This window comes from Melanostigma gelatinosum (assembly GCF_949748355.1).
Source record: "Melanostigma gelatinosum genome assembly, chromosome: 12".
Taxonomy (NCBI): domain Eukaryota; kingdom Metazoa; phylum Chordata; class Actinopteri; order Perciformes; family Zoarcidae; genus Melanostigma; species Melanostigma gelatinosum.
This window is the reverse complement of record NC_136645.1, coordinates 403,681-420,419: the sequence shown is the minus strand read 5'-3', so window position 1 is coordinate 420,419 and position 16,739 is coordinate 403,681. Positions and strand designations below refer to the sequence as shown.

General features: G+C 49.0%; 1 protein-coding gene across 2 annotated transcripts; it reads left to right on the top strand.

Moving 5' to 3' along the window:
* Positions 1-499: 499 nt before the first annotated feature.
* On the top strand, positions 500-16,324 carry znf318 (zinc finger protein 318). Of its 2 annotated transcripts, none has more exons than XM_079280512.1 (11): positions 500-889; positions 1,884-1,993; positions 2,110-2,698; positions 2,862-4,071; positions 4,199-4,287; positions 4,381-4,480; positions 4,563-4,879; positions 5,556-5,741; positions 9,663-9,756; positions 10,227-10,345; positions 12,982-16,324. In XM_079280512.1, exons 1-11 carry the CDS (start codon positions 653-655, stop codon positions 15,496-15,498), a joined length of 5,568 nt encoding a protein of 1,855 aa, XP_079136638.1. In that variant the 5' UTR covers positions 500-652; the 3' UTR covers positions 15,499-16,324. The 2 variants fall into 2 exon arrangements, with proteins under 2 accessions (XP_079136638.1, XP_079136637.1); XM_079280511.1 differs by having other exon boundaries at positions 5,553-5,741.
* Positions 16,325-16,739: the final 415 nt, after the last annotated feature.

Sequence of the window (16,739 nt, the reverse complement as noted above, 5' to 3'; positions counted from 1 at the left end):
AGCTTTTGGATGTGTTGCCATGGTGATTTTGCCAAACTTGCTTCGTGGAACCGAAAAGCCTAATTTATGTCATCTTATCCTGAAAAGTATCCGGCTAACTCAGTTAGACACGTACGAGGAACCGGGCCCTGACATCTTGTTCAGCCCACGGCTACTCTCTTTATTATTGTTTTTCCTTTGGCCAGAGGCGGGAGTTGCCCCGCCGCTACGGCAACCATCAAGGGACATATTATCTTCAACACCAGAACGATAAAAACATGAGACAATACAATGAGTCTGTTACAATTTCTTATATTATATTTGACTTGTATTATATTATACATTATATCATGTTATATTACATCATTATATGATAAAATGTTACATTATATCATTTAATTATATCACATTATATTATGTGATATGAGGTGAAACGTGTTCAGTTCCTCGTGGTTCCTGAAGGAGGCAGCAGCAGCTCGTGCGGTCTGTTTTATATCCGACCGTAGAAGAAGAACCGGAAGGTTTTGTGTTTGTGTGTGTAGAGAATGCTCGAGGTGCAGATAATCTATGTTTTTATATCACAATAACTTCATAATTAATCATTCAAAGTGTCGTGTTTAGTGTTAAACGCTGGAGACTTCCCGCCGGTTGACCACGCGATAAAAGGGGAGAGATGTACCGAGGTCGACCTCCAGCGAGAGGAGGCTACGGGCCTCCGTTCGAAGGCCGAGGACCTCCTCCTCCGAGGCCGTACCCGGTACCTAACCCGGGTTACAGAGACGACCGGAACCGGCCCAGGCCTCCGTTCCCCGACTCGTACCGCCGCTCTCCGCCGCGCAGGAGGTACCCGTCCCCCGGGTCAGGAGGCCACCGAGGCGGGGAGTACTGGTCCGGTGGTCCGCAGAGAGAGGTGAGACATCTGGCTCCTCCGGGCTCAACGTGTGAGAATGTAACGCTATCCTGTTAGCTTGTTTTGTTGTTAGCATTAGCACCTCTGCGCCAAACTCCATTGAAAACACGGTCGATTTATCAGAGACACGCTGTGTGTTTATTACCAAACCAGGTTACTTTTTAACTTTTACTGTTAATTATATATTTTTATTGTAAGTTGTGTCACTAAAACACGTCGTTAGCTGGCGTTAAGCTAACGTTAACTCACCGGTGTCAACAGACTCTAAAGTCGGTGTTTCTTCAGTTATGCAGTTCATCGATTTGATAGAACAACGTAATATTTCTTTAAGTGTTGAAGTACTGTTCATATGAAGTAACGTTGTTTGTTGGTTCATGTTTTGTAGCTTTAATTATCTGATTTATGAATGCAGGTCTGAGGTGTCTCCAAACTGTCTCTGGTACTAGTGACCCTCTCATATGTATTAATGTATTCTAGTGCTGTGACGTTATGGGGACTCATTCATCCCATCATGCAGTGCATTTCAAGTTGATGTTTTCAGTTCTGTCGTTGTTGTGATTTTGCATCGGGTGGGAGATGTGAGCGCATCTCTAAAGAGAACAACCACAAATCTGTAGTGTTTCTTTAAATCACCGTCACGCTGAGCCCCGTCACATCACGCTTAGCTCCGTCAGGTCACGCTTAGCCACGTCATGCTTAGCCCCATCAGGTCACGCTTAGCCCCGTCAGGTCAGGTCACGCTTAGCCACGTCATGCTTAGCCCCATCAGGTCACGCTTAGCCACGTATCGTCACGCTTAGTTCTGGTTTGGACTAGAACAGCAACCGTAAACATCTCTGATGGAACAAATATTAAGAATATATCTGTTTTGAGGTGCATGTTTTGCACTTTATCTTTCTATGTGAGAAATTGGTTGCCACTGTCACAGGTAATCAGGTGTTCCTGTCTGAGTAATCCACGAGACATAAATATCTTTTATTGTTGTGTGTCACAGAGCTCTCCATCACCTCGAGGGTCGGGTCCCATCGACCACAACCTTGTCATCACCGTGGGCAACGAGCTGACGGGACCATCTGGCTCCGCCCCTTCACGCCATCATGACAGGTACTGGTGAAAACAGAATTCTTATTGGCTCATGGGACTACTGATGGATGGAGATGTGAACACCTATCAGTTTTCACGACACGTTTGTTCAATCTCAATCTCGTGTGTCTGTACAGAGACTACCCTCCTCGACCCGAGTACGAGCGGAGCCGGAGCCGACCTCGCAGCCGCAGTCCCGACCGCAGCCGGGCCAAGAGTCAGGGACGGAGCAAGAGTCAGGTGAGGAGCAAGAGCCGGCCCCGCAGCCAGAGCCGCAGTCCGGACCGGAGCCGGGCCGAGAGCCGGGGCTGGAGCCGGAGCAAAAGCCGCAGTCCGGTCCGGAGCCGGGCCAAGAGCCGGGGTCGGAGCCGCAGTCCGGACCGGACCCGGGCCAAGAGCCGGGCCAGGAGCAAGAGCCGCAGTCCGGAACGGAGCCGGGCCAAGAGCCGGGCCAGGAGCAAGAGTCGTCCCCGCAGCAGGTCTAGATCTCGGTCCAGGTCCAGAGGGCGGAGCCACGGACGCAGTAAGAGCAGACAGAGGAGTCGCAGTGCGAGTAGCAGCAGCTCGAGCTCGAGCAGCAGAGACGACAGTGATGACAAGTCAGGAAAAGGCTTCAAAGAGCTGGAGACGGCTCGACGCAGGAAGGAGCTGGAGGAGATGCTGAGTCTGCCGACAAAATCCATCCTGAAGAAACGCAACGACTCCGAGGACTCGCCGTCACTCAGGGTAAAAATGCACAGCAACAACCTAAACCCCTACAAAACACATCGCAGAATGGAGTGTTCCTAAACTGATCTGTTTATGATGATGCCGGTTAAAATACTAAATATATTGTCTCATTCAATAAAAAGTTATAGTCATGAAGATGGTCTGTCTCTCTGTGTTCCAGACCACCGACTCCCCCCGAGGTCCAGAGGGCACCAACATTTCCCGGGTGGCCGACCAGCTGCTGCAGGCTGTGAAGGGCATGGAGCCTCACATGGTGGCCTCCATGCTGTCCGAGCTGCGGTCCGACCCTCAGATGGCTCACCGCACCGGCCTTGACGCAGAGATCAAAGAGATCCTCAACCTCCTGGGGGGGCCGGCGGGGGCCAAGCCTCAGGAGAAGGCGGACGACATCGACGACGAGGAGAAGTTCCTGTACGGAGACTCCGAGGAGCCCAAACCTCCGCTGGCGTCTGAGCCAATCCGACACCACGGGCTGGATCTGTACGGAGACGTGACGGAGGAGGCTCTGTACGGAGACTACCCCCAACAGAAACACGTCATCGCTCAGACATACGGCCTTCCGCCGGGGGCCTCGCCTCACCTTCAGGCCCCTCCCACCACGGGGGAGGCGGATGTGAGGTACGCGAGCCAGCCCTCCATCAGCCCCGACCGCAACATCACGGTCCAGGTGCTGAACTCTGCTTTACTGCCGGGGATGGAGCCGCTGGAGGAGGGCGAGCGCCAGGCACTGGAGGAGTACGAGAAGATACAGGACCTGCTGAAGACCATCGGCCTGGACTTGGGCGTGACCGAGATCAGCAAGATGGCCGCCAGGACCAAAGAGCGTCTCCACGGAAACAAGCCGCCTCAGAAGACGCCCACGCGCAGCAGGCGGTACTCCTCCGGCAGTTCGGACGGCAGCCGGGGCCGCAGGAGGCGGAGCCGCAGCAGTAGCTCCAGCAGCAGCAGCCGGAGTCGCAGCCACGGGCGGGGGGGCAGCTGGAGCAGTGGTGGTGGCAGGAGGAGCTCAGCGCCGCCCAAATCTCACAAAGACGTCAAAGAGTCGATCGCCGGGCCGAGCGTTGCAGCGCCGCCGCCACACAAAGAGCTGGTGCCACAAACCCCCGACCCCAACGTCCTGCCCGCGCACCCCGGGGTCCCCATACCCCCCTACCCGCCCTCACAGGTCCACGGTATGATGCCCCCCACCTTCCCCCCGCCGGGTTACAGCCAGTACGGAAACTACCTTCCCTACATGCACCAGCAGTGGCCGCCCATGTACCCGCCCCCCAACATGGCCCTGCCTCCCCAAACCGGCCCAGATGAGTTCACCCCCACTCTACCCTACAAACACCCCTACAGCAAACTGGCCCCAGAGCCGGGGGCCAAAGGTCTGTCAAGTGTTACAGCAAAGTTCAGCTTGTTGGTCACAACCAGAAGAAGAGGTGACAGGAAGTCGTGGTCGGATTAGTTGATGTAACTCTTGTTTGTTTGTTTGTTTGTTTGTTTTGTCGTCAGGTTCGGTGAAGAATTCTGCTCCCGGCGGTGAGAAGGGAAAAGTCAGCCGAGTGTCTGAAGAGCAGAACAACGAGAGCCAGAAACAAAAGGTGTCTCCTCCACTCCATGATGTTCAGTGAACGGCAGTTGAAACCCGGGAGAGGAGAACCCCGACTGACATCCTGTTTGTGTGCTGTGTTCAGGTTCTGGAGGAGAGAGAGAAGCTGAAGCAGGAGAGAGACGTCCGGATGAAGAAGAAAGAGTATCTGATGAAGGAGCTGGAGAGGCTCAGGAAACAACAAGGTGAGTTCACGCGTGCCCTTCGTCACCTTCGTCCTCCTGGAGACACAGTACAGCTGACGGAGAGGAGGGTGTGTTTTTTCAGGGGAGCTCCTGAGGAAGAAGCGGCGGGAGAAGGGCGGCCACAAAGACCCTCTGCTGCAGGAGATCAGCCACCTGCAGGAGGAGGTCATGGCTCAGATCTCCAACCTGCGGAAAGAGCATGAGGACGCTGAGAAGAAACGCAACGAGATCGAGAAGATAGCGCTCATCCTCGGCCTGATCCCGTCCGACCGGCCCCGCAGGACCGTCAAACCGCCGGAGGACGAGGAGGACGAGTCGCCGCCGCTGCCAGAGAAGAAGAAATGTGAGGTGCAGAGGAGTCCTGAGGGCCCGCTGGCGGCCAGCAGCTCCACCGTCAAGGTACAAACACCGACAGAGGAGGTAAAACAGGAAGTACTTCTGAATCATAGCTCGGGCTCCTGACCTGGTCCATTTAGCTGATTAACGGCTAAATGTTCTGTTACTGAGCTGTGATTCATTGTCTGATAACAAGCGGGTAACCTGATCTATGAGGTCTCACCTGCTGAGTTTAGCTTTATTTCCTCAGCAGAAACTCTTTCTACTTTGCTTCACATTAAAAGCCTGTCACAAAAGCCACCGACAGGCTTTTACTCTGAAGTGTTCTCTGTAGGAAGTGTTGAGTTTTATTGACGGTAGTTAACTGATTGATTTAAAAAAAGAAGCCTGGAAGAACAGGATGTTATTTGAGGAGTGGTCTTCGTCGTCTCTCGGGTCGGAATAAACAAGATCATCTTGATCTTGTTTGAACACAGATAGCTCAGAGGTTTGTTTCTCATCAGCTTCAGTGATGATGACAGAAAGTTTACTGTAAAGCGAGTTCGAAGTTCCAATCGATATCAAAGCAACTGCCAGATTCTCTCGTTGAGTAGCGTCTCTGAGGCCGGAGTTCACTGGAGGTAAGAAACTTTTAACATTCCACATTTAACGACAGAACTGTTTGTAGTTTGACTGAATCCTGACCGTGTCCACTTGTCTCCCGCCGCTTTGACTCTCCTCCATCTTTGTTTCTTAGCAGACCTCAGCGGCGGCGCCGTCGTCGAGAGCGTCTCCGGACGAGCCGTCCGCCGACGCCCCTCCGACTCCGCCCCCGGAGCCGTTTGAATACTACGACGCTGGAAACCACTGGTGCAAAAACTGTAACGTCACCTCTGGTTCCATGTTTGATTATTTCACACACTTGCACAGCAAAACGCACCGAAAGGTTTGTTTTTAATGTCTTCCACCTTTTGTAGTCAACGTCTGTCTAGAATCACTTTGATTATTGATCAGTAAATATTGATAGAAGTCCAGCTGATGTTCCAACAATTTAACTCTCGACTGACCTTCTGTTTCTACTGTGATAAAGTTAACTTTTACTGTGAAACTCTTGAAACGGGTAGCGGTTCCTGTTTAAATCTAAGCTTCCAGATGATTTCTTCTTCTGTTGCTCAGAGGATCTTTGTCTCTTTGATCAGAGTTCAGTCAGAACGTCTACAGAACTAAAGAGCGTCTAGTGAACGTCTACCGAACTAAAGAGCGTCTAGTGAACGTCTACCGAACTAAAGAGCGTCTAGTGAACGTCTACCGAACTAAAGAGCGTCTAGTGAACGTCTGCCGAACTAAAGAGCGTCTAGTGAACGTCTACCGAACTAAAGAGCGTCTAGTGAACGTCTGCCGAACTAAAGAGCGTCTGGTGAACGTCTACCGAACTAAAGAGCGTCTGGTGAACGTCTACCGAACTAAAGAGCGTCTAGTGAACGTCTGCCGAACTAAAGAGCGTCTAGTGAACGTCTACCGAACTAAAGAGCGTCTAGTGAACGTCTACCGAACTAAAGAGCGTCTAGTGAACGTCTACCGAACTAAAGAGCGTCTAGTGAACGTCTACCGAACTAAAGAGCGTCTAGTGAACGTCTACCGAACTAAAGAGCGTCTGGTGAACGTCTGCCGAACTAAAGAGCGTCTGGTGAACGTCTGCCGAACTAAAGAGCGTCTGGTGAACGTCTGCCGAACTAAAGAGCGTCTAGTGAACGTCTACCGAACTAAAGAGCGTCTAGTGAACGTCTACCGAACTAAAGAGCGTCTAGTGAACGTCTACCGAACTAAAGAGCGTCTAGTGAACGTCTGCCGAACTAAAGAGCGTCTAGTGAACGTCTGCCGAACTAAAGAGCGTCTAGTGAACGTCTGCCGAACTAAAGAGCGTCTAGTGAACGTCTACCGAACTAAAGAGCGTCTAGTGAACGTCTACCGAACTAAAGAGCGTCTGGTGAACGTCTACCGAACTAAAGAGCGTCTGGTGAACGTCTACCGAACTAAAGAGCGTCTGGTGAACGTCTACCGAACTAAAGAGAGTCTGGTGAACGTCTACCGAACTAAAGAGCGTCTGGTGAACGTCTACCGAACTAAAGAGCGTCTGGTGAACGTCTACCGAACTAAAGAGCGTCTGGTGAACGTCTACCGAACTAAAGAGCGTCTGGTGAACGTCTGCCGAACTAAAGAGCGTCTGGTGAACGTCTGCCGAACTAAAGAGCGTCTGGTGAACGTCTGCCGAACTAAAGAGCGTCTGGTGAACGTCTGCCGAACTAAAGAGCGTCTAGTGAACGTCTACCGAACTAAAGAGCGTCTAGTGAACGTCTACCGAACTAAAGAGCGTCTGGTGAACGTCTACCGAACTAAAGAGCGTCTGGTGAACGTCTACCGAACTAAAGAGCGTCTGGTGAACGTCTGCCGAACTAAAGAGCGTCTGGTGAACGTCTGCCGAACTAAAGAGCGTCTAGTGAACGTCTGCCGAACTAAAGAGCGTCTAGTGAACGTCTACCGAACTAAAGAGCGTCTAGTGAACGTCTGCCGTACTAAAGAGCGTCTAGTGAACGTCTGCCGAACTAAAGAGCGTCTAGTGAACGTCTGCCGAACTAAAGAGCATCTAGTGAACGTCTGCCGAACTAAAGAGCGTCTAGTGAACGTCTGCCGTACTAAAGAGCGTCTAGTGAACGTCTGCCGAACTAAAGAGCGTCTAGTGAACGTCTACCGAACTAAAGAGCATCTAGTGAACGTCTGCCGAACTAAAGAGCGTCTAGTGAACGTCTACCGAACTAAAGAGCATCTAGTGAACGTCTACCGAACTAAAGAGCGTCTAGTGAACGTCTGCCGTACTAAAGAGCGTCTAGTGAACGTCTGCCGTACTAAAGAGCGTCTAGTGAACGTCTGCCGAACTAAAGAGCGTCTAGTGAACGTCTACCGAACTAAAGAGCGTCTAGTGAACGTCTGCCGAACTAAAGAGCGTCTAGTGAACGTCTACCGAACTAAAGAGCGTCTAGTGAACGTCTACCGAACTAAAGAGCGTCTAGTGAACGTCTACCGAACTAAAGAGCGTCTAGTGAACGTCTACCGAACTAAAGAGCGTCTGGTGAACGTCTGCCGAACTAAAGAGCGTCTGGTGAACGTCTGCCGAACTAAAGAGCGTCTGGTGAACGTCTGCCGAACTAAAGAGCGTCTAGTGAACGTCTACCGAACTAAAGAGCGTCTAGTGAACGTCTACCGAACTAAAGAGCGTCTAGTGAACGTCTGCCGAACTAAAGAGCGTCTAGTGAACGTCTGCCGAACTAAAGAGCGTCTAGTGAACGTCTACCGAACTAAAGAGCGTCTAGTGAACGTCTACCGAACTAAAGAGCGTCTGGTGAACGTCTACCGAACTAAAGAGCGTCTGGTGAACGTCTACCGAACTAAAGAGCGTCTGGTGAACGTCTACCGAACTAAAGAGCGTCTAGTGAACGTCTACCGAACTAAAGAGCGTCTTGTGAACGTCTACCGAACTAAAGAGCGTCTGGTGAACGTCTACCGAACTAAAGAGCGTCTGGTGAACGTCTACCGAACTAAAGAGCGTCTGGTGAACGTCTACCGAACTAAAGAGCGTCTGGTGAACGTCTACCGAACTAAAGAGCGTCTGGTGAACGTCTACCGAACTAAAGAGCGTCTGGTGAACGTCTGCCGAACTAAAGAGCGTCTGGTGAACGTCTGCCGAACTAAAGAGCGTCTGGTGAACGTCTACCGAACTAAAGAGCGTCTGGTGAACGTCTACCGAACTAAAGAGCGTCTGGTGAACGTCTACCGAACTAAAGAGCGTCTGGTGAACGTCTACCGAACTAAAGAGCGTCTGGTGAACGTCTACCGAACTAAAGAGCGTCTGGTGAACGTCTGCCGAACTAAAGAGCGTCTGGTGAACGTCTGCCGAACTAAAGAGCGTCTAGTGAACGTCTACCGAACTAAAGAGCGTCTAGTGAACGTCTGCCGTACTAAAGAGCGTCTAGTGAACGTCTGCCGAACTAAAGAGCGTCTAGTGAACGTCTGCCGAACTAAAGAGCGTCTAGTGAACGTCTGCCGAACTAAAGAGCGTCTAGTGAACGTCTGCCGAACTAAAGAGCGTCTAGTGAACGTCTGCCGAACTAAAGAGCGTCTAGTGAACGTCTGCCGAACTAAAGAGCGTCTAGTGAACGTCTGCCGAACTAAAGAGCGTCTAGTGAACGTCTGCCGAACTAAAGAGCGTCTAGTGAACGTCTGCCGAACTAAAGAGCGTCTAGTGAACGTCTGCCGAACTAAAGAGCGTCTGCCGAACTAAAGAGCGTCTAGTGAACGTCTACAGAACTAAAGAACGTCTAGTGAACGTCTGCCGAACTAAAGAACGTCTACCGAACTAAAGAACGTCTACCGAACTAAAGAACGTCTACCGAACTAAAGAACGTCAAGTGAACGTCTACCGAACTAAAGAACGTCGACCGAACTAAAGAACGTCTAGTGAACGTCTACCGAACTAAAGAGCGTCTAGTGAACGTCTACCGAACTAAAGAGCGTCTAGTGAACGTCTACCGAACTAAAGAACGTCGACCGAACTAAAGAACGTCTAGTGAACGTCTACCGAACTAAAGAACGTTGACCGAACTAAAGAGCGTCTAGTGAACATCTACCAAACTAATGAGCGCCTAACGAACGCCTACCGAGCTAAAGAATGTATGTTAGTAAAGTCGTACATGTAGACTCGTCCTCTAATCGGACTCATTCAGCTCTCATGTGAACTCTTAATTGGTAGTCTACGTCAGCTTTACCACACCGCATGTTCCTCCAGGTGTAACTCCTCTCTTTGGTTCCTCAGACTCTGGACCCGTACGACCGGCCCTGGGCTTCCACTCCCACAAAAATAAGCAAGAACCTGCTGTCGGAAGAGAAGCTGACGAAACCCGCCAAAGGTAGGCATCAATGCACATCCATCACTTTCCTAAAAGTCCTCTCGACGCTGCTTTGTGTCCCGATGATGCCGGTGGTCGAGCCCCTGAATGTTGTTAGCCGTCTTTTGCTTCCAGGTGGATCTCTGCTGCAGTTTCTGTGTCTCTTAATGAAAACAGTGCTAACCAAAGAGACAAAAGACTCTCACGGAGCTACAGAGGAGACGTCTGTGATGTCAGTTCATTTGTGTTTCATGTGTCCAGTGAAGGCTGCTGTAAAACGTAACGTTCTGCAGTAACCTCTGGCAAGGTGCTGCTCATTCCCTCAAACAACGTCCTTATTTGATCTGTACACCGTCGCCACGTGTTCTGTAATCACATGTCACCTCTCTGACAGGATCTGGCACACGTCCGACCAGGTAAAACACGATTGACGTTGGCTTTATGGCCGCTGTGTGTTTTTAAAAAACGGGCTGCTTGTGTTTTTGCTGCAGGTTCGGAGTTCCTGCTGCCCGTCAGAGGATTCTTCTGCCTGCTATGCAAACAGTTTTATGGAGACGCCATCTGTGCAGAAGAGCACGTTACCACTCACGCCCACAACGAGAAATACAAGGTATTTAAGCCCCGCCCCCTGTTTTGCTCTGCAGGAACTCATGGAATGTCTGGTGTGTCGGGACGGGTACCGTTTAGTTATTTGTTGATAATTAAGAAAATAATCCACATTTCTTCATTATTCTTGTATGTAAACTTCTTGAGCAGCGATACAAGAGTTTTTAAATCTTTAAAATATATTCTCAGCTCGACAATGATCTCAGTGATTATCTTTCATTGATTATCCTGTTCTTCTGATCAAACTCTGTATGACATCACTAACGTTACCTGACAGCTGCTCCACAAACAGATTAATGTTCTACTTGTTGGTTCAGATGTTTAAGAGTAAAGCACAACTCAGAGTACCGATAGCAGAACCACTAACTCCGGACCGCATCAATGGTCCAAGTTTCTTTACACATTTAGAACCGGTTCCTGTTTAGAACCCGGTTTCGAGGGGAGTCACCACTGGTGTGTCCGTTGTCTCCGGTTCTGCCTTTGATTCCTGGAATAATAATAATTAAAGCTGCAAGCAGCGATGTACGGGCCCTCGCACCTTCCCGCGTCTCAGGGGTACTGGCGGGATGCTGGAAGAAGCGGCATAAATATCTGCGACCATCAAACAGCGCGCCCACAAGTTAGATGTATTTTTAATGCTTGGACTGTGTGACGTTGGAAATTATGAAGTGCAGATATTCCACCAGTTCCTGTATCCACTTTGTGGTGCTAGAGAACACGCGCAAACAAGCATTGTGTTGCTCTACATCAAGTACAGACCACATCGTGTAAATGTCATGTAAATCGGATTCAGTTTGTCACATAACGCTGTCTTCCTGTTGCCAGCAGGTGGCGCTATGACTTTGAGTGAAAATTGGCTTGTAGACATCCTCAGGTCATGACTGTTATCAAGTTTGGGACAGATTTGAGCAAATCCAGTGGAGTTACATCAGCTTCTTGTTTAATGACGAATCACGTACAATGGCCGCCACGGCTACACCATTCCATCAAACGCAAAGCTTTGAGTATCTTTTAATTGCAAAGGTCTTTAGATTATACTGACCACATTTTAAAAGGATCTGACAAAGTCCCTAGGAGGAGTTTGTTAAAGCAGAGGTCTTCAACAGGGGGTCCGGGACCCCTAGGGGGTCCGCGGAGGTACTGCAGGGGGTCTGCGAAATCTTTGGTTGAGTAGACAATTATTATTATTTATTTATTTTCCAAACATGAATCTGTCATTATTGTAATAGTTCAGTAATGTATGAAAGATAACAGGTATGTGTATGCATGGCAGTGGCACTAATAGGCCATCACTCATTTTAGTTTCCACATTTATGTTTAAAATGAAAACATCAATTTGAATATCTAGAATGCATGATTATCATGCAATTAACAGACAATGTTGATGTTGGCATTGATATCAGCTGACACGGTGTGTTTAGGAGATCTAGGATGGCGCCTCGGTGTGTTGGTGCTCATTGTTTTGTGTTGTTTTTGTTGTAAATACTGTTTTATGCTGCGATACCCGGAGCTCTTTCACCAGAGACGAGCTCATAAACATCAGGGGAACAACTCCAGCGGACTTGCTCACTGTTGATTGTTGTTCATTGTTATTGTCTAATGTTATGCACCACCTGCCATGACAAATTCCTTGTATGTTACATACATTGGCAATAAACGGTTCTGATTCTAAATGGCAGAGGCACGCCCCCGGTACTCACTGTACCTTGCACATGTTTAAAATAACAACATGAATATATGAACCTGTGTATTGTTTGAATAGCTTAGTATTGAATGCACAATAAAGAGGTATGTTTATACACGGCACTAGGCCCAGTTTAATACAAAACACAATTTTATACAATATATATATATATATATAGTCGGGGGTCCCTGCTCCATCTCTATCAGTTTGGGGGTCCTTGGCCTAAAAAAACATTGACGAGCCCTGCGTTAAAGTATAGCGACTAGAAATCAAGGGAAAATTCACACAAAAATGAAAATGGCCGACTTCCTGTTAATTTTAGAGCATTGTCACAAGACACACAAGTCTTCATGTGATACATGTAGTAGTGCTGGGGCTGCATTTTGTGGAGTTACATCAGCTTGTTGTTTAACGGTGAATCACGTAAAATGGCCGCCACGACTACGCCATTCCATCAAACAAAGCTTTGAGTATCTTTTAATTGCAAAGGTCTTTGGATTATACTGACCAAATTTCATTCGAGAGAATAATAATAATAATTCCTACAGTTTCAATAGGGACCTCGGTGCTCGGGCCCTAATAATGTGCCCAACGGAACAGACCATAACTAGAAAGGCTCTGCTGAATCCACCCCGTGATTCGGAAGTGTTTCGGGTTCTTTGTCAAGTTCCATGAACATAAAACCAAACCTGCAGACAAAACAAACCAAAAACAATGTTTGTTTGTCACCTCTTTAAATGATGTGTATGCTAAAAGTTGTGGTTTGTAAAAAGTCCCAGTGGAACCGAGAACCAGAACCCTCCAGGTTTGGTGGATGGTGGGTGTTCATGAAGTGAAATCAGTCCCATGTTTCCAGGCTGTAGTTTTTATTTTCAAAACATATTTCAGTTATCATTTGATGTTCAGAAGTATTTTCTCACTCTCTTGTCTTTCTGTTTCAATGCCTCCTTCCCCAGAAACAAATGTACCAGAACCCTTTGTATGAACAGAGGAGGAACCTGGACCGGCAGGCCGGACTGGCCACCGAGACCAGCGGGAAGAAACGCAAACATGAGGTCGAAGACAAGAGCAACAAGGACGAAAAGTCCAAACACAAAAAGGAGAAAAAGGACAAGGAGAAAAAGAAGGAAGAGTCCAACGCTGTTCAGAAGGAGAAAATTAAAAAGGAGGAGGCGGAGGCAAAGCCGAGCAAGAAAGAGGAGGAATTTAAGAATACCAAAAGCCTGGAAGAGGAGAGGCCTTCGTACAGCAAGAAAGATCAGGATGAAAAGTTTAAAAGCAGCAAGAAGGATGATAAATATCGCTCCAGCAGAGAGGAAGAGGAGAGGGGTAAACACAGCAGGAAGGATGACGACGACCGATACAAATACAGAGAAGAGGAATGTCAGTTCCGGTATCGCAGGGAGGAAGAGGACCGATATGACAACCGTCCCAAATACGGGCCGAGAGACACGGAGTATAAATACGATCTGTATTCAGATTTCAGATCCAAACATGACGAAGGGAAACTTAAGGCTGAGAAGGAAGCTTTTAAAAAGCTTGAGCCAGGAAATCCACCTGGGAAACCAGATATCAACAAGCCTGAACCTCCGCCGAAGCCCTTCGACCCGCCCAAAATCCTCTGTGGACCCAGTCCGGCCATGAGGGCAAAGCTCCGCAAGCAGAGTCTGGAAACCGGCAAACCACCACCGCCTCCGCCTCCGGCTGCGACCGTGACTCCTACCTTTGGGAAGTTCACATGGAAGAAGAAAGAGAGTATTCTGGCGAAGGAGGCAGAGAAAGTTGCCGCAGAGTTCATCAAAGAAGACGAAGCGGCTGCAAAGCAGAACCCGGTCTCGGCGGAGGATTCTTTTGCTAAATCTATGGCCGTGGCCAAGGAGATCGCCCACAAGCTCGGGGGCCAGAACACCACGCCTCCTTGGGTGTACAACCGGGCCACCCGGGGAAGGATCCTGCCTAACCTCTCTGCACCTGCTGCAGTCTTAAGGAAAACCGCCATGATGGGTAAACCCGCCCCTCTGAATACCTTCCTCTCCATTAAACCCCAAAACACAGGATTGCAAGGACCTGCTCCGAAAGAACCACCCTTATTCTCTGACAGTCTCACCAGGGCTCTCAATGCCCAGAATGCACTGCTGGAAGATAAACCTCAGCCACCAAGTGGTCCTCCTGGGACATTCGAATCAATGCCTCCACCACCGGTGTCAAGACCTGCACCATTGGAGGCTAAAGCTCCACCTCCGATGTCAAGACCTGCACCATTGGAGGCTAAAGCTCCACCTCCGATGTCAAGACCTGCACCATTGGAGGCTAAAGCTCCACCTCCGATGTCAAGACCTGCACCATTGGAGGCTAAAGCTCCACCGCCGGTGTTTAAACCTGCGCCACCAGTTTCTAAACCTGCGGCAATCGAGGCAAAGCCTGCACCATCTGTGGCAAAACCGGCACAACCAACAATGATAAAGATCGTGTCCGACGTGGCAGCTCCTGGCGTCCCAGAGGGTGAGCAAACTCGCACAGTTTTTGTCAAGCCTCCACCTTTCATGAACATAGGCGATGGACCTCATAAGTCTGACAAACTTAAGAGTAACCTGGCTGCAGCTAAAGCCCAGGACTTATTCAACATCTTCTACAGCAGGGTTGACCAATCGGGCACCTCCTCCATCACCAAACCAGCGACGGATGCCAGCGCTGATGGGAGAAGTGCCACTAAAAATCAGCTTCCTACCGCGCAACCACCACAACCTCAGCGTCTAACTCAGTCCCAACCTCCATCTGAGGTCTGCAAGTCTCCACAATCGGGCTCACCAAGTCCCCAAACTCTGCCAGAATCACTCATTCAAATTGAATCCGTTTGGTCTTTGCAGCCTTCCCCAACTCCACCACCTGAGGTGGCTCCGTCTGAAACCCAGCCAAGACTGAAGCCACCAGCCCAGTCTGAGGCTCAGAGTGCACCCCAAAACCAGTCCTTGACTCCGAATGCTCAGTCCCAGACCAAGCCTGCTGAGTTGGAACCAACACCTCAAACGCAGTGCCCGCCCAAACTGGCCCCTCAAATCCACACAGACCCCCAACCAGACCAGAACAGCCAGTCCCTGCTTCATCTAGAGACCCTTCCTGAAACTGCTCCAGAACCTGCTCCCAAGCCAGGCCCCAAAACTAGAGGCAAGGCGACTCCGACAAAGAGAACCCCTCCTGCCCCCCGCCCTGTCCGGCAAACTAGATCTCAAACCAGATACCAGACCCGCCAGCAGCAGAGCCAGTCCGAGCCTGAGCCGGCTTCAGGAGATTCTGACTCGGCAGCTTCGGACCCAAAGGGGCCGGACTCGGCCGATCCCGGTTCAGGGTTGCTGCTGGAGGAGGGGACACCCAGCGAGGAGGACCCTCCGATGATGGAGATCACCCCCGAGACCCTGGGCCTCCCCGCAGACATGACCTCTCTGGACTTTGATTACAATTTTAACTTTGAGTAACAGCTGACCTTAAAACCAGGAAGTCTATGATCAGTAATCGACTGGACTAGAAAGATGCTGACAGACTTTGAGACTTTTAAGACATTTAGGAAACCTTGTTGTCGTCTTCTCCAGAGTCCGGGTCTTGTCTCTATAGAGTCCCAGACCCTAGAGACGTCCGGGTCTCTAGACCTGCAATCTTTTATTAAAAACAAGAAGTCCCCTAAAGACACAAACATCAAAATCCATTTACCGTAGGAGTTCTACGGTTCTTAACACGGTTCAAGCTGAGAACATTTCAGGGCTGGAGGATGATTAACGGGACAAGAAAGCTGAAAAATGAGCAGAGTTAGATTTATTTTTTCAGCCGTTCCTCTAATCTTTCTCGTATATTACTGGATGATATTTTTAGTTTGTGACCCACAGAAGAAAAAAACACCACAGCAAAGGACATGTCGTTCGGTCACCAATGTTTCGGGGTTTTGACCAAACTGATATCTGACCCGACTGTGGGGATCAAATGTGAACGTGTCTCTGTGTCCTTGTGTCCTCGTGTCTCCTCCTGCAGGTAAAGTACCCGACACACCACCTCCTGTTTTTCTTGTTTATTTCTCCTCTTATTAAAACCAGTTGGACCAAAAAGCAGCTCAGTTGTTGGTTCTCGTGTTAAACTGAAGATCCAGGATCTGCTTCCTGATCCAGGATCTGATTCCTGTACAAGTGCAGCAGGTTTGTGTTGGACCTCACTGATCTGAGGTCAGTGGTGATGTGAGAGAAACCAAACTCGTCTCAATGAATCTGTTGTTGCTTCAAGTAGAGTTTCAATAAAAGTTAAGAAACATCAGCAGCTCTGTGTCCTGATTATCCACTGTTACCTAGTACAAGTACACACATAATGTACTTTATCAAACTCTGAGGTACTTCGACTTCCTACTTCTTCATTACATTACTTTTTACTGTACCACATTTATTTATCAGAGTATTATATATATACTATAGATTATATAGTCATTCAAATATAACTTTAAAGTGATGAACACACTAATGTATCAATAATATATATTATTCTCGATCATCAGTACTTGTACTTTTGGTACTTTAAGTATATTTTAATGCTAATACTACATTATAATATAAATTCGAGCTGTGGCCGGAGGTGTTTTGTTGCTAGGGAGGACTCTTCTCCTTCCTCATCGCTGAACTCACAGGCAGCCAATCACAAAAATCCCTCCATGCGTTGCTAGGCAGGGTGTCCGCCTCAG